Source organism: Scomber japonicus, chromosome 2 (assembly GCF_027409825.1).
Source record: "Scomber japonicus isolate fScoJap1 chromosome 2, fScoJap1.pri, whole genome shotgun sequence".
NCBI classification, from domain to species: domain Eukaryota; kingdom Metazoa; phylum Chordata; class Actinopteri; order Scombriformes; family Scombridae; genus Scomber; species Scomber japonicus.
Window position 1 is genome coordinate 14,216,256 of NC_070579.1, and position 22,590 is coordinate 14,238,845.

A 22,590-nucleotide genomic window follows, 5' to 3' on the forward strand; every position below is an offset into this window, starting at 1 on the left:
AAAGATAGAAAATGCCTCTTCTTGGATAGGAGCTTAATGAGTCAAATGCCTTTAATTAAACTGTTTGAGCATGTGTGTCAGATAATGCACGGGTACGGAGGTGCAGTGAGCATGAAGAGCATTGGTCCTAAATTAGCTGTGCCACCAGATGGTGATTTGCCACAGGTGCAGATATGTGATAGTGTATGTAGTGAGTAATGGGCAGAGAGGAGAAAGGCTGCAAGGAAGTAAATTAACAACTGAGTGAGAGGGTGAACAAAATGACAGATTTAGCTGAAGGGAAAGTTCAGCGAGAGAGAAGAAAAATGACTTTTACCCTCCATGCAGCTTTCGAGTAATTATGTTTTATTGCCACACAAGAATGCCTACTGTATGTAAACCTGTCCTTAGAAATACTGTGCATGTTTTTCCACCAGTCTCTCACCATCAACACAGTCCTCCCCAGCTCAGCGTCCTCACTGACAACGGCTGTGTAGATGTCCTGGCTGAAGACGGGTTTGTTGTCATTGACATCAGTCAGGTTGATGTTCACGGTGGCCATGTCGCTGAGAGGTGGTGAGCCTCCATCTGTGGCCTCTATAGTGACATAATATTCATGGGAGATCTCATAGTCTAATGGCTCAATCACAAAGACGTCACCTGAGGGACAAAGAGAGAGCAGAGAGTCAGGAAAACAGAAAAATCTCACTTCAGTAGCTAGTAGTATCTAAATATATCTAATATCATTATATCACAGTACACCAGAAATTAATGTCATGGAAACTACAGTGTTTTATATTTATGTATTGTGCTTGCAGCCTGTAATCTACTGCAAGTAATTCTTTTTTTTCCTAAATAATACATTTTTTCCACTGGTTTATAACACTAAATGTAGAAATTTACGACTGAAATGCATCACAAAGTCAGATTGTCATTGACTCTCATTTGAAATTCGTGCTTGGCTCAGCTGCTCTGACTTGACTTACTGCTTGTAGCTGGACAACACAACAGTACGCTATTTTCTTTTTCTTAGGAGTTGCATTTCAGTAATGCAACTTGTCAATCTCAGCCCCGTCTGACAGAAAGCAGGGTGTTCAAGTGGTATTCAGTGATGGGTGAACACAGTTTGTGGTACATTTTAATTTGCAAATGTTTTCAGTTGCAAATTTCCTGGATATATAAAAGCTTACTTGCTGATACTGCAATTGTTACGGTAGTGAGTCCACATGGCAATTTAGCATCACACCATGATCACTTTTGAGGCAAGAAATGCAGACTGTGTAGGCAACAATATTATGGTACAGGCGATGGGCCTCCTGACCAACTGCCTAACAAACCTCATGACTGTATTTCCTTTCTCATAAAGCATTTACTAGTTTACTACTACTACTATTTTTTAAATATTTTAAGTGATATAAACATGATATAAACAAAACTGTGACTCGAAAAACAGTGCTCCACAGTACTACCAGTGGTCAAAAACCCAACTGAGTAACTTTAAGCACTGCACAGGCAACAGGAAAATTGTTAAAGTTATCACATTTCTTTTCTCAAATTCAATATCTATTTTAACTGAACTGGAAGACTAGTACTGAAATGCATCATTGTTAAACCACTGATAATGAAAAAGCTACGAGCACAGAAAAATAAATGATTCCACTCTATGTTACCACATACCAGTGCGTGGGTCGACGCTGAACATGCCATGCTCATTCCCACTGATGATGCTGTAAGAGATCTCTCCATTAGCCTCCGTGTCCCGGCTGGCTGCCTGCACTCTAAGCACTTGAGTGCCCACGGCCACGTCCTCAGACACTGTGGCTGTATATTCACGGTGCTCAAACACTGGAGGATTGTCGTTGATATCCAGGACAGAGACCACCACCTGGCACAGTGAGGAAAGACGAGGCGAGCCCTGGTCACTTACGCGGGCCTTCAGCTCATACACTGCCTGCTTCTCTCGGTCCAGTGAACGTTCCAGGCTTATTACACCGGTATGCTCGTCAATGGAGAAAAATCCTTCTGCTGAATTGACCAGTGTGTACAGGACGTCGCCGTTGAGACCTGGAATGACAGAAAAAGGGTCAGTTCAGTGGTTTTTGCAATCTAAATCCTGTTTGTAATAAAGTGACATCTCAATTTACAACCTGTCTGATTGTCTGACTGAAGACGTTGTCATCACCAGTAAGACTGATGGCCACATCAACAGAAAGACTACTCTAAGTACAAGGTGTAAACAAGCATATTGATTCTTATATTGATGTAGTGATTCTTGAATCATTCAAATCATCACCCTCTATTCTAATTCTAAAGCATCCATCTTTCACACAGCCTCTGATAAACAGGGGCTGTAAACGTCTAATCCATGCCATCCTCATAACTCATGTCCTCCCACTAGCAAGACGCTCCCAGCAACGAGACAGAGACGGATCACAATAATAATCATAATGCCTTTCTGCAGGTGGCCCCCATTTGGAATATGCTATTATATTCCCATTTATCAGGTAAGTGGCCCCATCCTCCGTGGATCTCATTATCGTGCTGGAGAGACTACCGTTGAGAGCCCTGCTTATATGGTTTCCCATCGCTTTTATTTGGTCTGATCATCCTTGAAACAATTGCTTAATGGTGGTTAAGTGAATTACACTGAATCACAATTGGCTATATTGCCTCATACACATATGTTTATGATTTTTATGCTCATCTCAACCCCACACCTGGAATGGTTGATGTTGCAGAGCACCTGTATTCATGTAACTCTATGTGATTTTGTTAAATTCAAACCTGCTAACTGCACACTGATCTTTAGAGCAACACACATAGATTTTGTTCTGTGGACATCTTTTTCTTCACAGTGTTGGCTGGATTATCAAGAACATGTATGAATCTGATACAAATTAAATACATCTACAATGTAGCAGCATGAGAAATAGGATGAAAATAACATCAACGCAGTGCAGAAGGCAAAAGAGAGACACTTGGATAAGGGCAGAGTGATAAAGGACAAAGCTGTATTAGAGAAGGAATGTGTAGTCGCATAACTTTAGTTTATCACAGATCAAGGGCACCAGTCTGGGTCTGTTTGTCTGTCTGGTACATAACCATTCCACACTGATAAGTGCTGCCTCTCAGAGATTGTAACAGCAGGATGAACTGACGAGCAGCCATGTGGGTAAGTATCAAACATCTTCCAGCCAAATGGGCAGGCAGATCATAGAGACTGTGGCACATAGCAGCCACTGCCAAGAATGAGTCTACGCAGAGATAGACAGAGTCAAATATCGATGGAAGATAAAGCAACCCTTTTCTCTTAGGAGAAGGGTTACATTAAGCTTCACATTTTGATGGTTGGCTGCAAAGACAGTTGACTCAAGCCTGAGTGAAGTGGGTCAAAGCTACAACGCCTATTTCTCTTGTACACACACTGCATGTTGCATTGGACTTGCCAGTTGTGCTCCAAGCGTATGCCTAAATAAAAAAATACTAGAGAGACACACAAAAAAAGAACTTTTGAATTCTACATTTCGATATGTGTGTGACATCCATGCCTGCCTGTGAGAGAAATACTAATCAACTTCCTCTCTGTTTTCTCTCAGTGTAACTCCAAATAATTGCTGCCCCTGGCTAAACTGCAGGGGGCACCGTTTTTTATCCACCCCTGCTTCAAGTACCCTTATCCTTGATATTCAAAAAGTGAAGCAAATTTTGTGCCAGCAAAGCCTCAGGGAACAAATGTCTTCTCTTTCCTTTCACCATTTAACGTTTCTGTCCAAGGGACCCAATTCTAGCATCCCTTTCATTCTGTCAAGCTGTCAGTCTACCCAAAACGAGGGGCTGGAAAAGGGGAAATCGAAAGAGAGGGCGTCAATTCTCTGGCAGTGAACAGGCTGAAATGGTTCTTCAAGAATATACTGCTCCACTAAACTAAAGGTGTAATCTGGAATGGCAGGTCAAACAGCCTCCTGGATAAAGTCTCTAGGAGCTTAAATGACTGTTAAACTGCATGCTTTTAGTTCTCCGTCTTATTCACATGTGAGCTTCTTGGTGGTTGGCAATGCTTACTGAAAGGTGAGAAAATCTGAGATAAATATGTGGCCCTGTGGCTTTACACCAGGCAAATGGAAAATTGCAATCAGCCCTTTTGAGGATTCAGCTTGAGGAGAGAAGAATTTCATTAGAGTGTAATGGAGCTTTTAATTTGAGGGGTTGATCATTCATGAAATTCCACATTTGTTATCCCTCCCTCTTCCCATTTAGTGTAATACAGTTGCATAATGAAAAGATAATAGCCTTTGCATTTGAGTCAGCATTGAGCCAAGATACATATGCATATACCATGATGCTAAAAAGGTATATGCTTCAATCACATGTATGGATTATTTTAATGTGATCTTGAGTAATAGCCTAGGTTTCCATTAATTGCATTTTAAGTATAAAGTACAGGCATTTTTAACCTTAATGCCTCATAATTGACTTTCTACTGCTAGAGCTAAAGTGAAGCACATTTCCCTGAGAGCTTTCAGTGTCTCCAAAGTTTATCTACAACATAATGATTCTTAAAACTTAATTATTCATTCAGTGAATTCAGTGAATGGTGTGGCAGTGTGGCTGTATTGCTATAGCACCTAATATACAGCACAGATATTTACAAAAGAACTCTCGAAACAGTAAAATGCAATTAAAATTAAGATTTTAGGAACCCTATCATACTGATTAATAATCAGAGAACAGAAAGCTTGTCCACAGGTGAGACACAGCTACATCTAAATATATGAATAACATGTTTTTCCGAGCTTGAATAAGTGAACTCTGCTCAAACAGAAAATAAATGCAGAAAAGCTGTACTATTATAATATGATGATTCAGAAGTCAAAACAAAAGTGTCTTTTTAAAGTGAAATAGTTCTAAATGAGCAACTCTGAACTCCCTTTCAGAAACTAAATGCCTCACTATACTTGATAGAGAGTGATACTATTTCTTGCAGAGAGAACAAGGTCATTGAAAAATTGTGTCTAAGAAGAAAAATTCCTCACCAGTGTCGATATCATTTGCCTGCAGTTTTGCCACAAATGTGCCCATCTCCGTGTTCTCAAAGACTGTGAAGGTGTACGGATCGGCTGAGAACTGAGGCGCATTGTCATTGGCGTCTTCCACAGTGATATGGATGTCAGCCTCACAGTACCGTCCTCCTCCGTCCACAGCCCGCACTTTGAACTTGTGCTCATCTTGCTCCTCTCGGTCAAGGGGCTGTGAGGTCTTCAACTCCCCTGAGGGTGAGAAAGAACATTTTTAGAAAACACACAAACAAACAAACAGACATACACTCTTAAAGGACAAGAGGAATGTCACTTGCTATCCAAAGAACAACAAACACGTTTTTAACAGACTCAAAATCCATGTAAGCAATTAATCAAGAGATTGAATTTATGTATAAGAGGACAAACCATTTATACTCTAAAGCTCTGTAAACTTCTTGTCTACTGCCTGCTAACCAGCAAAAAGCATCTAAACCACTAATGGCTTTCAAGAGAGAAAAGAGGGGACTAAATAAGTAATTGAAGCGCAAGCAGAGAGACAGAGTGGAGAAGAGAGTGTGGAGCTGAAGGAAAACATCAGAGTTGGCAGCTAAGAGCAGCTTGGAAGTGTCCTGGGATGTGAGGCAGCCAACATTACCACAACCTCTCTGGAAAACTCCAGAGCCTCTTGGCGGTCCTCATAAGCAATAATCCTACTCGTCTGCACCAAAAAAAAAATAACATCCCCTCTACATAACAGTAGCTCTGCTGCATGAGACTCAATATTGAGGATTGCCAAAAGAAAGCTGGATGGCATTGCTGCCTCATTGTTAGCCACGGTGAAATTCAGTCAGTGTCATTTAAAATCTACTGTCATAGTTTGTTTTGTGCTTTCACACTTTTATTTTGCATTTATTTAAAAAAAAACTGGTTGGTGGTGATTAACTGGCATTATTGTTATTTATTTTCTCTTTTTTCATCCTTGCAGCCAGATGGAGAGTCTGATTTAGAGGGAAAAATTGAGAAATTGTTTACAGGGGAGAAATGTAGCAGTCATAAATTCAATGCAAGTGTGCAACTGTGTATTACAGTGCCACTGTGGGTCTTTCAGTTGCCCTGCAGGGAAATGTTCTTGGCTTTTTTTTTTTAAACGAATAAGTAAATAACAAATGGCCATGAGAAAAATTGCCCCCTTCATAGCTGATAATGACTTGAGCATGTACAGAAACACGAATACAGAAACCCCAAAAGTTTGCAGAGGGATCACAATTCTCAAATCTTAAGAGTGTGGAATGCAAGACTGTTGTTTTGCTGAGCTGAAGCCTTTTTGACTTTATGGCTTGAAGCAGAAGGTCAACAGTATTTCATCAGAGACTTTGACTCGAGTGCCCCACATACTACTTTCTAATATTCTGATGACCTGCGACACAGCTGCAATGCAATCTAACTCAAAGATTGTGGATACTAAAGACCTCAACTATCTATTTCAGATCATGGTTTGACACTGACCACAATATATCACACAGTAAGTACTTTTCTTCATACACAAAAGCCTATGCACACATTCCTGTCACCACACAGATACACACCTGTATCAGAGTCAATGATGAACAATTCTGATCCAACTCCCTGGAGCTCATAAGAGATTTGAGCGTTTGAGCGGATGTCAGCATCTGTGGCTGAGACCTGCAAGATGAGCCTGCCAGCAGGGGAGTCCTCTGGGACGCTCTCGCTATATAGAGACTGGGAGATGGATGGAGTAAAAAGAAGAAAAATGGAAAAGAAAAGTGAATAACAGGAAGTATACGAATAATGTGAAATAGCAGGCACACAAAACTGAAACAAAGTGCTGAAATTACAACACTGGCAAAACTAACTGACTATACCTTTTCGCATACAGGGTTGTTGTCATTGGCATCCAGCACCTTAACCTCCACAATAGCTTTGGCAGTGAATATGCCATCACTGGCAGTGATGTTAAGGAGATAATTGTCTTTCTCCTCACGGTCCAAGGGCTTCCTGACAGAGACCTTCCATTCATTCTGAATGTGTTCGATGGCAAATTGGCCAAGTGGATCCCCTCCTGTTTGGTGTTAAAAAGAAATATATCACTTTAGAATGATTAACAGCTTAGAACTCTTCCTTTTAAATAGGAAACACCCAGGGTCAATACAAAGGATTTAAGGATAAGATTGTGTCCCCAATTTTAAACTCGATTCCACTAAATATTAATAAATAATGATTGAAATCATCATTCAAGCATTCATCACTACTTGACAAATCAAATCCTTACTGCTAAATCAAATATGTTTGGTACAAAGGCAAATTTTCATATCAAGAAACAACACAAAATGTTCATGAACTCATGATAGTGCTAGTTTCTGATTTCTCTTGATATTTCCAGGCTTGGCATATTTAATTCACACATGCTAATTAGCACCAGAGGAAGTATTTTTCCCCAGTCTATTTCAAAGTATTATTCAGATAATTATACATTTCTGTATTATGATGACCTAAATATTTGCCTTGAGCTTCAGCAGATTAGGCGATAACTCAGACTCCGAACAGATAATAGGACTGTGTAATGTTTCAAAGATGAGATATTATCATCATATTAAGTGCCATAAACGGATAATCCCCCCTAAGCTCTGTTTATGAAAAACTGTTACACAAAGGAGTAGGGAGTAAACTCTCTGGGCTTACTAATTATCTGTTTGGCAAAATAATAAACGCCCACCTGTGATGAAGTAGTTCACTTGTTTATTGATGTCCTCAGAATCATCATCAGTGGTGCTGAGGATAGCGATCACCCCGCTGGGAGGAGGGTCATCTTCGCTGACTGTGCCTTTGTAGATCTCTGCAGTGAAGCGGGGTGGGTTGTCATTCACATCAGCGACTGTTACCCTCACTCTAGTGGCAGTCACATGTTGGACTTTATCCCCTTGGTCTGTGGCTATGACTGTGATTATATATTTGTCCATCTTTTCACGGTCTAGCTCTTTTAAGGTGGTCACCCATCCAGTTTCACTGTTAACAGCAAAGAGCTCTGAGATCTCTGGTGAGTTCTGCTTGGGGTCTAGGCTGTAAACGACATGGCCATTGGTTCCAGAGTCTTGGTCGGTGGCTTTGACTTGGATTACTTGAGCCCCGCTTGGGAGGTTTTCCACAATGACAGCCTCGTAAGGGTCCGAATCAAAGACAGGGTTGTTGTCATTAAGATCTTTCACTTGGATGTCTATATTCACAGATGAAACCACTTCATAGTTTTCATGCTTGTTTTGTGCAAGCAGTGTGAGTTGATACCATTTGGTAGTCTCATGGTCGAGGCTTTTCTGCAGTTTCAAGACTCCGGCATCTCTGTCTACAACAAACACCTCATCTTCGTTGCTCTCAGGAGTGTTGCCCTTCACAAGGCTGTATAAGACTGGCTGTTCACTTTCTGCCTGAATCACATCGATCTCTGTTCCAATGGGAAGGTCTTCAGCAATGGTATAACGGTAATGTGGTTCAGCAAATTTGGGAACTGGTGTCTCTGGTGAAACAATCCTAATGTAAACCTGAACAACAGAATATTTGGATGGATTCCCAGTATCCTTTGCCCTAACAAAGAATGCATAGAGATCATTTTCAAGCCCAATGAGACTCTCTTTGGTTACAATGACCCCAGAGGTAGGATGGATTTCAAAGTTCTCTGCCACATTTTCAACATCTGCTACAATTGAGTATTCTATGTCAGCATTGCTTCCCTCATCCATGTCTGAAGCAGCAATTTTAATCACAGAGGTTCCCTTTAAGACATCTGATGCAATAGTGGCTTTGTATTCAACTGCCCTGAATTGTGGGGCATTGTCATTGACGTCTGTTAGAATGACATTGACAGTACAAAAGCCTACTTTTCCACCTCCGTCTTTAGCTATGAGAGAAATAGGAATAACCTTCTCAATGGTATTCTCACGGTCAAGCATCTCGAGAGTGAAAATCTCTCCGTTTTCATTGACAGAGAACTTGTTTGTTGCGAAGTCATTCACAATCCGGTATGTTATTTGCCCATAAATGCCTTCATCGTCATCTGTTGCTTTTGCTTCAGCTACAAAAGTACCGACAGGTGAGTTTTCAACAAGCTCTACCACATAGTCCAACTGAGAGAAGGTGGGGTTGTGGAAGTTGGCACCAATAACTGTTACGTTGACAATGGCCGAGCTTCTGAATACACTGTCTGATACTGACACTTTGAGGTTGTACTGAGGCTGCATATGTGGCCTGCGGTGGTTGGAAATCACAATGGCACCCGTGTATTTGTCAATGGCAAAGTTCTGATCCTCATTTCCCGATATGATGGAGAACCTCAGCTTATTTGAGTCTGAGCTATCTGCATCAGATGCCTGGACTTGGGTGATGAAGTGTCCGCGTGAGGCTAATTCACTGATGGTAGTTTTGTAGGTGTGCTCTGTAAATATTGGAGCATTGTCATTCAGGTCAGTGACATCTATTGTTACAATGACATCACTAGAGAGGGCTGGTACTCCTCCATCCACAACACGAACCCTCAACTGGTGTTGTTGAAACTCCTCATGATCAAGTACTTGAGCAGTAGAGATTATTCCTGTATCACGGTCAATGGTGAAATATTCTGAACTCTTCCCCTTCTCCTCGACCAACTGGAAGAATACTTCTTGGTTATTACCAGTATCAGAATCTTTGGCATCAACTTGCAAAACCGATGTACCAATGACAGAGGCCTCAGAAATATTGGCATAGTAGGTCTTTGATAGGAACACAGGGGCGTTATCATTTACATCTTCCAGTATGATATCTACAAATACTTCAGAGTGTGCTCCAGTAAGAGAGTCTGTGGCTCTTACATTTAATTTGTATGCAGGATGTGTCTCAAAGTCCAGAGGCTGAATCACATGGATAACACCTGTGTTGAAATCAATTGAGAACTGTTTAAAGGGATCCCCCTCAGAGATGGTGTAAACAATTCGAGGCCCCTCAGAATCATTCGCCTGTACATGAAGCACAGGTGTGCGCAACTGAATATTTTCAGGGATTTCAATGCTGTAAAAAGGCTTCTCAAACACAGGCATTGCTTTGTTCACCACTGTTATTGGCACTTCTACTTCTGCCGAGAGTGCTGGCTCCCCATTGTCCTTAGCTATAACAATGATGACAAAGTCAGTGTCAAGCGACTCTTTCTCAAACTTCTTTTTGAGGGAGATTTCACCAGAGCGACTGATTTCAAAGTGCCCATGATCTTCCTTTAACTGATAATGGATATCTGCATTCTGGCCCAGGTCTTTGTCCACTGCTGTGACCTGCCGGATGACCTGGCCTTCTTCTGCGTCCATTTGGACCAGAGCATGATAGGGAAGGTTCACAAACATAGGTTTGTTGTCATTTACATCTTCCACTGTTACAGTCACGAGTACATGAGCCCCATCCTTAGATTTGTCCTCCCTGGTGACCTCAACAACAATATCAAATGTGTCTTGTGTTTCACGATTAAATGGTATTCCAGTGGTTGAGATTACCCCAGATGTGTGGCTGATAACAAATCTGCTGTCAGGGTTCAAAATTTTGTAAAACAAAGGCTCGTTCACCTGGTTCCCAACAGCAGCAATGACTGCTAGTGTTTTCTTCTCGGAAGAGTTTTCTTTGACGTAGGCTTTGTAAGACTCTCTAGTGAACTTAAGCTTGCTCTCCTGGTTTTCCTTTACATTTATCTTTACTGTGGCAACAGTAGCAAATCTTCCATCCGAAACCCTGACTTTCAATTCATATCTGCTCCTCAGTTGTGTGACATTTTGAATAGAGATTATGCCTGTGATTGGATCAATTTTAAATTTATCACCAATATTCCCCTCAGAGATGGAAAAGAGAAGTTTGGAGTTAGGCCCAGAGTCCAAGTCAGTAGCATTCACTGTTATAACTTCCACCCCTTTGTATGTTGGCACTACGATAGTTGTCTCATACAGTTCTTGGCTGAAAACTGGTGAACAGTCATTAATATCAATTACTTCAATGGTCACGTTGGCTGGCGTTTCTGCAAACAGCCGTGGCATTCCTAGATCATGGACCTGGACTGTGAAGCGGAAAATATTCCTCTGTTCATAATCCAGAGCTGTTGTGATTCTGATAGCCCCAGTGCTAGAGTCAATGGCAAAATAATTAAGCGCGAAAGGTTCGACAATCTGATAGATGAGCATGGCATTCTGGTCACAATCAGCATCAGAGGCGCGGATGACAAAAGGAGTGTTTTCATGGGTCAGAACAACACTGTTGATGGAGGCGGACTCGCTGATTACTCCTTTGAATTCCCCCTGGAGAAAGATTGGGGCATTGTCATTTTCATCCTTCAAATGAATCTGAAGTGTTGTGTTGCTGGCGAGTCCAGCCATATTGGTGCCCTGTATGATAAGCTTATATTGAGAGGTGGTCTCATAATCTAAAGCTCTCTGGGTCACAACCACTCCAGAGTTTGGGTTTATATCAAATGCGTTGTTGATGTTGCCATCTTTTATCTGAAAGAAAACTGATGACTGGCTGACAGCTGTGACCAAGCTCACAAAACTTCCTGGATGTACTGATTCACTGACTTCTGCAGAGAACTCCTTTTCAGTGAATCTGGGGGCTGCATTGTCAGAAACTGTTACCACAATGTGTACATTGGCTGTAGTTGACAGTGAAGATACTCCTCTATCAGATGCCTTAACAGTGAGTTCGAATTGGGTCTTGCTGCTGCGATCAAGCTCTTTGGCTACTGTAATTGTCCCGAGGACAGGGTCGATGGCAAATGAGTTCGCAACATTTCCTGCAAGAAACAGAAGACAAAAGAAAAAACAAATAATTTTGTGGCTGCTTGAAAAATATTCTTCATTCTTACATTTGCAGTTTGCCTTGAAAATATGACATAATATAACATATATTCTCTCAAGAAGATTTGGTTTAGGATTTGTAATGTAAACTTTTTCCCCACTAGATAGACATCCAATCGATTTTGGGGCTTGTCATCCAAAGCCCTCAATTTGAATCCAAACAAGGCATGCTATAGTCAAATTACATTAGGTCATCTGAGTTATTTCAAAAATGCATATATTCAAACAAAAAAGCTAATAGCCGCAATTGTTTCATGCTCACAACACAGTTTATTGTAGGAGAAAAGCATCGTGGGAAAAACTGCTCATCTCCTACGTATTTGGAGATCCTCTAGACAAAGTCCTTAATATTCTCCATCTCTTTGTAAAGTATTCCATTCATGATCAAGATTCAGTGGGCAGCAGAACTCAACATGACTCGTACATTTTTACGAGCTGACTTCATTAGCATTATTTGACAATGAAAGCTTTCTCCTCTCAGAGAAAACATAACATGAAAATTGCAGCTTGTTAAAATGGCACTGAAACTTGGGTGTGCATTTACCTGACTCAATGCTGTAGAGGATCTCTGCATTCTGGCCCTTGTCTTTGTCAAGAGCCGTAACCTGGAGCACAGCTGAGCCTATGGCAGCAGACTCAAACACACGGCCAGAGTAAGGTGTGCCTATAAACCAGGGTGCATTATCATTGGTGTCTTCCACGTTGACAATAACTCGCACAAGGTTCCTCTTCACTGGGATGTCTTGGTCTCTTACCTAGAGATGAGAAATTTGGAAAGTTAAAGAAATATAGAGGAGAGAGAAAAAAAATATTCAGACAAGAGCATGAAACCCCTTAAGGGATAATTCTCTCTTGAATATAATAACTAAATGATTCATATTTTGAAAAGCATAGAAACAAAGCTTATCTTAATTTCATGGTTGTTTCATTTTTCAATGAAGTGAACAACTCAAAAATAAACTCTAAACCACTCAATTGTATGTAGCAGCTCATCATTTGCATTCACTATTGTGAAATTGTCACATCTTTGATCCGTACCATGACAGTGAGGACGTGGCTATGCATAGTCTCATGGTCCAGTTGTTCCGCAGTGTAAAGAATGCCTGTTCCTGGGTCTAGTCTGAACTTTTTCAGGCTGAAGGGATCAGTGCTGCTCAGGAGTGTAAAGGTCAGTTTGTTCTTCTCGTCTTCGTCCACAGCACTGATCTGTAGGACCTCGGCCCCAGCTGGAGTGTCTTCAGGGACATTCACTTCATACTTAGGCTGAGAGAACTGTGGTCGGTGGTTGTTGGTGTCAATGACACGGATAAGGACCTATAGGGATCAGAAAAGTAAATGGTAGAGTATGTATTATTCAACACCTTCCTTGTGTTATCTTCCAAATCATGGAAAGAATTTTAAGGTTATTATGTGAACCTTTTTCTCATTTTGTCCCCCAAGGACTATTCATGTTTCTGAATATAATTGGATGGTTGAATCAATCTAATAAGATCCAATGTTAGTGAAGTTTGAAAATGATGACACAGTGGTCCCTAATCTAGGTTAGCCTTTTGTAAGGGTTAGAGTTACATGTGCACATACATAAACAGGATACTCCCAAACACCTGATAGTAACCAGATTCAGATTAAGACAACTGTATTGATCTCAATGGGCAATTCATTTGCAGCTTCCCAGTCCATACATTCATCCTCAAATCAACCAAACTACTAGTAAGCATGTAAACACACATAAATTACTAAAATCAATGTAATTACAGTACAAGTTGCAATACTTGAAAAGTACTTAAATAAAGGCACCCAACCATTCAAAAGTCATATTATTCATACTTATATCTTTATTTTCAGCCTCTACCTCTCTTTCATCTACACACACACACACACACACACACACACACACACACACACACACACACACACACACACACACACACAAACTAAACTATTCTCCCACACAATTTTCAGTAATAAGCAATGTTGTGTAGATAAAGATAAAATCAATACATATTATGGCAAAAGCAACTGAACTATAGGAGCAGAAGATTAAATTGAGAGTACATGTGTGATAAACCACATGTCAGCAAGCTGTCAACTGTGGGAAGTAAAAAGGCATGTGCAGTAATATTAATAATATAACAACGTGTCTAAAAGTAAAACAAGCTTTAGGGTGGTTGCACATGCTCTAGTTAGTTTTGAAGTATTCTGCTGATACATTTGCACAAAAAGTATTCAGACTCAAACCTATGACACACATTTCTACACATATGTGCCCCTCTTTTTGGACAGCAAAAAGTGCAGTCACAGTGTTTTTTTTTCTCTCTCCACAACAAAGAATCTAACATCCCCAAACTGTAAAATTCCACTGGGAGCATGTTTTATCAACACCAGCCACTCGTCTACTGGACTTCCGACAGAGGATTATGGAGAGCTGCTGGAATGCCATCTCTGCTTCCCAGACCAGCGAGGGGCTTCTACCGTTGCCAAACATGGGGAACAAAGGGATCAGCCCAGATTAGACACCTGCATACCAGACACCAGGGGGTGATGTCCCGTAAGGAAACGGTCGAAGCCGAGCTGTTTGGTGCAGGAACAGTGGAGGGGACTGTAGTCACAAAAGCAATGACCAGCTTACTAGCTGACCAGAATTTGTCAGATCTCTGGTCAACACAACTGCCCACTTTTGTTTTTTTTGGTCATAATACTGTTTGTTGAGCACTGTGAGCCTATATCAGAGACAAATATAGACTCAACCTGACAGGAGTGATAACATTTACAGTCTGCTGTGTACTGTGATGTTGGCAATGCTGCTGAGGCTCACAGATGTCATCTTGCAGGGGGAGCGTTAGGCTGCATGCTGTCTGTCAGTGCTGTACGCTGGCTGTTTGCCACAAGTCCTGTGTCACAAGCGACCAATGTCACACTGCTAATCAGGATACATAACATAAAATAAATACACTTTTCTAATCAGATATTAACCCAGAAAAGACATATGAAATTGGGCATCTGGTGCATGTTGCGCCCTTAGAAACCTGACAGACTATCTCATTCCAGGCATGTCTTCTCATGTCATGCCAGACATCATATAGTACCGGATCCCTGATGTCTCACAATCCACCTTTTACACACACAGATGCACACGCATACACCCACACACAGGCACACAAATGTGTACTTCCACACATACATTCACACAAAGAGGCTGTCCAATGTGTCTCAATCTGGCCAGCGTCAGATAACACGTCTTGTGAATAGTGAGTAAGGTGGCAAGAGCTGATAGCGCTGTCAAGAAGCAGAAAGGAAAAGACCCTGGTCAGTGGTATCCACATCTATCAAGAATGTACTATTTCACGTGGTTTAGAAAGCACACAAAAGATTATTCAGCACCCTTCTATCCTCCATATGCACACAAACTTGCCTTTCCCTTTGCAAGGAAGCTCTACAACACTTCAAAGGAACTTTGCCATCAAACATCACAAAGCAGCATGATACAGCCTGACTGCAGCAGAATTGCTGGTGTAGAAGAAAACTCTGTAGTCTTTGTATATGGCTTCCTCTGGGAATGCTGGAGAGGAACAAGATTGGGACTGAGACACAGATTTGACAGATGGAGATACTAAAGAAAAAAAGTGTTATGAGGGTGAGATGAGAGTAAGAAACGTGAGACATGACAGAGAAAAAGAAAAAGAAAGCTAAGGGAAATTGTCATTTAGAAAACATGGGTTGTGGGTGAAATAAATAAACAAACAAAAAAAGCTGGGAATAGGATGCAAAAAGTCCAGAAGGAAAAGAGTCCAAGATATAATGTTTGATACTGAAGGGAAGAAACATATATATAGAGTATGAGTGAATAAGGTGAACCTTCGAGTGAGACATAAAGAGATTCTTTGTAATGTGGACTGAGATAACATGAGAAAAAGGAGACCAGGAACAGATTGTGTGCAGAACAGCTTGAGGTACTTGTGCACAGCGAAGGGAGGATGTCATATAGCAGGAGATGGGGGAAGGGTGGCTGGGCTGCATGCCGAGGCTGCCTTGTTGGCGCAGCTCCTGGCTATGAGGTGCCCGAGCTGGAATGCAGCACCCCTTGTCTATATCAGCTGATCCTTCAGAGACGCCTTCATAGAACTACAATGGTCAAATGGAAAGCATACAACAGAATAGCTGACTGTGTTCTACAGACCTCCCACAGACCACAATCCCTCATACTGTTACTGCCACTGGACTCACAGGAAGGTTGCATGTGCAAAGTCATTTTGAATTTGCAGTTCAGTTAGTCACTGTAATCTGAAAATTACAAAAACAGGAGAACAACGGTGTGCTTAAGACGCCATAAATAGAACAACATGGCTTCTGCATAACAAAACACCTTTTGTGTGGTGTCCAGAACAAGACACACGAAAGCTTTCATTGCACTCACTGTCCTGCTGTGCCATGTGTAGGAGAAGAAGCCCCCCCCCCGTCAGGTGCCAGGTTCTGGGCAAAGGCAGGTCACTGGCACTGAGCACTCGTTCATGTTCCCAAAACAGGATTAACACAGACCACTACCTACAGAAGTCCAGGGTTCTTGTTAGTGCTATACTCTTCCCAAACTGAATAATTATTATCCCTGCATGCCTGGCCAATAAATGTGGGGATTTTTGGAAAAACAGAGTGAGAAAATCAGAAAGAAAGACAAAGAGGGCTACAGGGAGACAGAGAACAAAAAGGGAAAAAAAAACATTCCAAGGAGGGAGAAAATAGGCCAGCCCGTCTGGCAGCACAGCTTCCACATGACTTTGATTTGAGGAATAGATAAGTCCAACTTTGAGCTTTCACGAGGTGCGCTGCATGTGTGTGATCGGGTAGATCTGATTTGCAGTGAGACTCTGTGTGACTTGTTTCAAAGGTAATGAAGATACTGTCCCCAAAGAAAACAAATACATACTCAATAAACAATTAGTGTCTGGCTTGCATATGCTTTCCTTTTGAAACTCTCTCTCCTTGGTTTCAGGTGATGTGGCTAGCACAACATAACACTTTTATAAGGAGACATTTGATTACTCAACATAATCTTGCATCTCAAATAATCTAAAAATCGTAATATTTATATCAATGTTTGACAGTTAATCCTAATGTTGCACCATCAGGTAGACTAATTACTTGCTTATTTCTTACATAAGTAACATTACATGACTTACCCACCGTTTAAAAGTTCATGTACTTCCAGCAAGAAGTTTACAGTTTCTATTCAAGCCTATGCTAACAGAGCAAAAGCTATAAATGGTGAACAATGTTATCAAGTAAACAGGCTTACTAACCTAAACACTCAAAGATGGCTTACTTAAGAACACTCCATATCCTCAGGACATTTAAGGCGTTCCCAAAATATGTACAAGTCAATCAACTGATACAAAGTCAGATAATTCTTTGAATTCTTCTTCTGATTTTCAGTATAAAAAGAGTATAAATAGAGATGCATTTACAGCCAAATTTGGGTAATTGGTGCAGTCTCTCTTAATACTATATGCCTCATGCAGTCACCTATTTGGCTCTCATATCCCAGGCAGCTGGCCTACATCACAAAGTGTGGTTTATGGAGCATACAAATTCAGTAAATCCATTCCTTCAACAGAAAACAGCTGACCTACTGTGGTCAGCTGGATAACTAGCACTCATCTGCAAGACAGCCTATCAGTCACAGCACTAATAATATATACAAAAATATACACTTTCAAAACATGCAGATAGTAAGAGACAGTGTAATGTTTCAGGCAATGGGCTTAATGTGTCACAGGGTAAAGAGGGTCTAATCTGTCACATGGACATAGTTTGGGTATGAAAAGTCTGCCATGGACCAGAAAAACGTACTGGAAATAAACGACAGACAGCAGACTCAAAAACCACCAACATCTTTTACCACCTACGCAAGAATCACATCAAAAAGTACGGGAACGCCTCTAACCCCAACCTTCTTATGTATAAACTATTTATTCATTGCATCTACAGAAAATGTGCTACCTGTGACCTAAATCAGGATATGAGATTTTGGTCATATTGCATAGCCGTACGAGGAGGTGATGGGTGATGCCTTATGGAAATGAAATTCATAAAATAGTCAGCATACTATCCTTCAGGATCTGTTAAGACAATGTTAAGGGAGTATGCAAAGTATATTTTACATTCTGCAGAGATCCACTCCATCAAATCAACATTCATGTTACCAGATTAAAATACATCAAAGGCTTATGAGCAACTACTTTATGAGCAACTACTTTTCTGATCTAAACGTGAGGAATTTAAAATCAAATTAAAGAAAGTTTTGAAGCGCTCGTAGTGATGATGTATATCTATATGAACTAAAAAATCATCATCTATAATGTGAAAGGGTTACTGGTATAGCCAATCACAGTGAGAATTAGACCTTTTGAATCGGCTAACCTTTGAATGTGATTAATTTGACTTAAAATGTCACTGCATGCAGTATTGCTGAGAGGCTTTTAAATAAGTGTCTGTTGCCAGGGCTTTTAAAGAAAGTGCTTTACGGGGAGACAGAATCATGGCTAAGGAAACAGGTACTCTGTGGCTGTTTTTAAGGTTCTGTACTAAGCTAAAGGACATGCTGCTTCTGTGGATGAGCTGAAAAATGCCGGTGAAGGCGGCGCTTCATCCAAGGCTCAGTGGAGCACAGCAGCCAGATGATGAAAGGCTTTATTCATACGGAGTGACAACAAATAGATTCTTTTCCAGCTACAGTTCTCTGAAGCTCCCCTTTGAGGACAAAGGACAAAACATTTTGAATGCCGCCATCCCATATGACCCCAACTACCATGTAAATATGTTCAAAATCTCATGGACAGGGCATGACCATGTGAACAAAAACCAAAGACAACTTGCATGGTTAAAAGCTTTTATCATGGCAGTTCAGCTTTGGTATTAGCTGGGGAGCGAGATATATGCAAGTAGGATTAAATTAGCATATTAATATATATTACAATACGAGTATTCAACTGCTCTGGATGAATTTCGGGGGAATTTTTTCTCGTCTCATAACATATTCCTTCATCAAAATAGCACATGCGAGTGTACAGTTTTCTATTTCGTCCTTGATTTAGCAGTTTTCAGACTGTAGCATAAGCCGTATGTGCCTGTATATATGTGAGACTAATATATTTACTTATGTGGGAGATTGAGGAAATCTGCTCCTCTCAGAGTAAGAGAAATAAGAGAATGTTCACAGGTTCAGAGGAAGACAGAGGAGGGGCTCAAGAATGCACACATTACAAAAAAAAAAACTTTGGCTAGACGGCACCATCATCACAGCAGCGCCGCGTCAGGAATGAGACAATGGAAGATTCCTGGAGCTCAACGCTCAACTGAGATGGCAGAAAACGGGGGGGAGGAGGAGGAGGAAGAGGAGGAGGAGGAGGAGGAGGAGGAGGAGGAGGAGGAATGCTGACTACCCGTATCATGGTTTAAAACTTGTCAAAAAACAGTTTCAATCACACCTGCTACTGTATGCTTTATGGCTTGATGAAGACACAGCTAAACTTTACATTTAATTAGTATATATGTCTCCCTATTTGGTGAGCTGATGGTAAGATTAGGAGAGCAATGCAACTCTGACTATCCTGTTTAGAGCTTAAATGATGAGTTGACTAATTGACTGTTATATAAAACTATTATCTATGCATATTATCTGTCCATTTTCCGAAAAGGCAACATTATACAGTTAATTAAGTGATGTAGGGATCAGATGAAGACAGATCTATGAACGGCCATTTACAGTGATCAATAGACTAATGACAGCATCCCAATGTAAACATATCCTAACAAAAAGGACAGTTTGGCAAATGCTTTACTCATTACTCATCTCTTTCCCCCCGCTATCCCTCACATGTGAAAAACAGAACCATGACAACTGCCTCATCAGCTTCCAACCGTTTCATTAGTGTTTCAATTACCTGGGTGCTGACAGTTCGTGTCCCATCTGTGGCTTCCACCGTCAGGTTGTAATTTGATTTCTGCTCAGCGTCCAGGGGCCTCGCTACAATCAAGGTTCCACTGGCCTTGCCCACGTCAAAGCGGCTGTCATAATTACCACCTGTGGATTTTTTTTTGTGTGTGCAAACAACAAGGAAGGACAAAAGATTAGGGACAAATCATCACTTAGATGTGCGCATGTAGCAAGGTTACACAAACACTAAATGGGGGCTCTGAGAGGCACACACAACCAATTTATGAATATATACACTAATGTTGATGGCATTAACAATCAGTATAAATGCATTTTTCATTTTGACAAAATCCACATAACAGCTATTTTCACAACAATGCAAAGTGATGAATGTATAACAATACGACATACACTATAAAAGGATAACACACTCTCAAGGATAAACCATAGTGGATTTAAAAAAGAGCTCTAATTCACACAAGGTATGAAGAGGATGCTTTTTTGGCCCTTTTAATCAGGTCACAGGTTTAAGGCAAAATGTAGCACAATACGATTCAACGACAGCCAACAGGCAGCACCAACAGACAATGAAGGATGATCTCTTAATACAGCAATGCCTATTAGGAGATCCCAGCAGCTACCTTCTGCTGTACAGTTGTGGTCACAAGCCATCTGAAGGATGTAAAACATCTCAGTATCCTCTATGCCGTCTTGCAAAAATCCAACCAAACAGAACATTCCAGAGAAAAAGGAAAGCAGTTGCAGAGCACACAGAGAAAGAAGAAAAGAGACATGTCAGTCAGACATTGATTAGATGGAGGAAAGGGTGAGAGGAAGGGAGGACAGGCAAGCAGATTTGAAAGGAGTCAATTTAAGTCTTCTCATGCATACAGTGCCTATCATAAGTTAAAGAAAACACACAAACATTCAAGAAAGGACTAATTAAGTGTTCAACATACATCGGCTAACACACACAAGGCTAGAAAATATTCCCTGTTTGTTATTTATTGATACATAATACAGTCCTATTATCTAAAAATTCCAATAGAATATGTAATTTTCCATTCTTAACAGAAGTAGTTTGACATTTTGGAAAATGCGACTTATTTGCTTTCTTGTCCATAATTGAACACAAAGATTGATACCAAACTGATGGCTGTATGATAAATATGAAGCTACCACCTTTAGCTGGTTAGCTTAGCTTAGCTTCGCATTAAGACTGGAAGCAGCTGAAACTAGCCTGAAAATTACACTTTCATGTCTGTAAACTAAATATGAAACTAAAACCAGCAGGCAGTTAGCTTAGCTTAGCATAAAGAAAGGAAGTTGGGGGCACAGCTTAAACATTGTGATGCTTTGGTATATTTTAAATCTTAATGAATCTTTACATACAGGATAACATTAGTGGAAGATAGACACTAGAATAAACATTAGAACATTAACAGTAATTGGAATAAAGTCCTAAATTAATAGTTTTTTCCCCATATTTCCCAGCCATTTCACTCTTAATCACTATGTTAGTTGTTGTTTGGGTTTTTTTTGAAGATTTTTTCTACCTATGAAGCATTTTTATGACGCATAACATTTCTACTGAAAGCATGCACACGCACAACGACTCAGATGCATGTGTAGGAAGCAGTACCTGTGATTTCAAACCACACGGGAACATCAGAGGATTCGGTGGCTACGACGCCCACCATGTGTGCCACAGGGTCACTTTCCATTACAGAGAAGATGAAGGGGGACTCTTCGAAAAGCAGGAGAGCTGCATCTGCTGGCACTTCTGGTTTGGGAATCCACTCGATATGCAGGCGACAAGTGGAGGATTTCTGAGGACGTCCATTGTCGACGGCTTTAATCTGAGAGAGATAGAGAATGGACGACTCTGTCACACTGTGTTATGCAACATTTCTGTTACAAATGAGTTTGTGCACAGTTCTCTGGTGGATTGTCCGCCTGAAACTCCTCTGAAGTAAATATACAGTTACATATCAATTTGAATAGATTTTATATAGTAAGGCATAAAAGCATCCCCATACTCTCAGCTGTGCTCATGGCAAGAGGACCTTGTAATTTGAATAATAAAACCTATTGTGGTATTCTTTTGTGATTCAGCCTTTTGTCAGGAGCTCAATTACTGTAAACTGTGGTGAGCAGCATTTTCTTACAGCAGGAAACACAACATTTGGATGTGTGGAGACATAGCATCAGTATAAAAAAAATACACTAATTGTATCACAGCAGTTTTGACAGCAAACTATGCTGACTAAAGCAGATGTAATATACCTGCTTTTTTGCCTCACAGCTGGACGACTGACATTAATTTACACATTTATAAAACATTTACAATTCAGTAATCTTAAGATACTCTTCAACATCATCTGTCATGACGAGTGAAAAATAATATTGTCAAGCGTTGAACACTGTGATAAGGTCTGCTGACAGCCATAAAAACAAGTCCCATTAATTATTGACAAATTGGCTCTTCATGACAAAGGCACCAGAGTACCATGGTGAAAAAAGAGAACATGCATATATATGTACCCATACATCCCACCACATAGATTATGACAGTGTTACAATCACATCCTTATTGGATACTGCAGACTGTTGTTTGGAACATGCTCGCTAACATTTTTAATAGTTGCTTTTGCCACAAACTTTCTTCTGCACTTGCTGACCAACATGATGTGTGTGGACCAATTAGTTGTTGGTCTCTCTTACAGTCTTTTTTTTACTGCATTTTAACACAAAAGCAGAGAAACAAAGAGGGATATAAAACATGGGAGGA

At 40.6% G+C, this 22,590-nt stretch overlaps 1 protein-coding gene across 2 annotated transcripts in view; it reads right to left on the minus strand.

Annotated features, from left to right (window-relative positions):
• The window catches only part of fat1a (FAT atypical cadherin 1a), a 70,497-nt gene that overhangs the window by 13,793 nt on the left and 34,114 nt on the right, over nt 1–22,590 (minus strand). For both annotated transcript variants that reach the window (XM_053341439.1, XM_053341447.1), the window contains exons 6-15: nt 21,442–21,658; nt 19,807–19,946; nt 12,908–13,183; nt 12,414–12,624; nt 7,732–11,805; nt 6,881–7,077; nt 6,584–6,737; nt 5,013–5,246; nt 1,657–2,043; nt 425–639 (exon numbers count right to left, since the gene is read on the minus strand). In XM_053341439.1, coding sequence (XP_053197414.1) covers nt 425–639; nt 1,657–2,043; nt 5,013–5,246; nt 6,584–6,737; nt 6,881–7,077; nt 7,732–11,805; nt 12,414–12,624; nt 12,908–13,183; nt 19,807–19,946; nt 21,442–21,658 — 6,105 coding nt within the window. The remainder of the gene's footprint in view (nt 1–424; nt 640–1,656; nt 2,044–5,012; nt 5,247–6,583; nt 6,738–6,880; nt 7,078–7,731; nt 11,806–12,413; nt 12,625–12,907; nt 13,184–19,806; nt 19,947–21,441; nt 21,659–22,590) is intronic.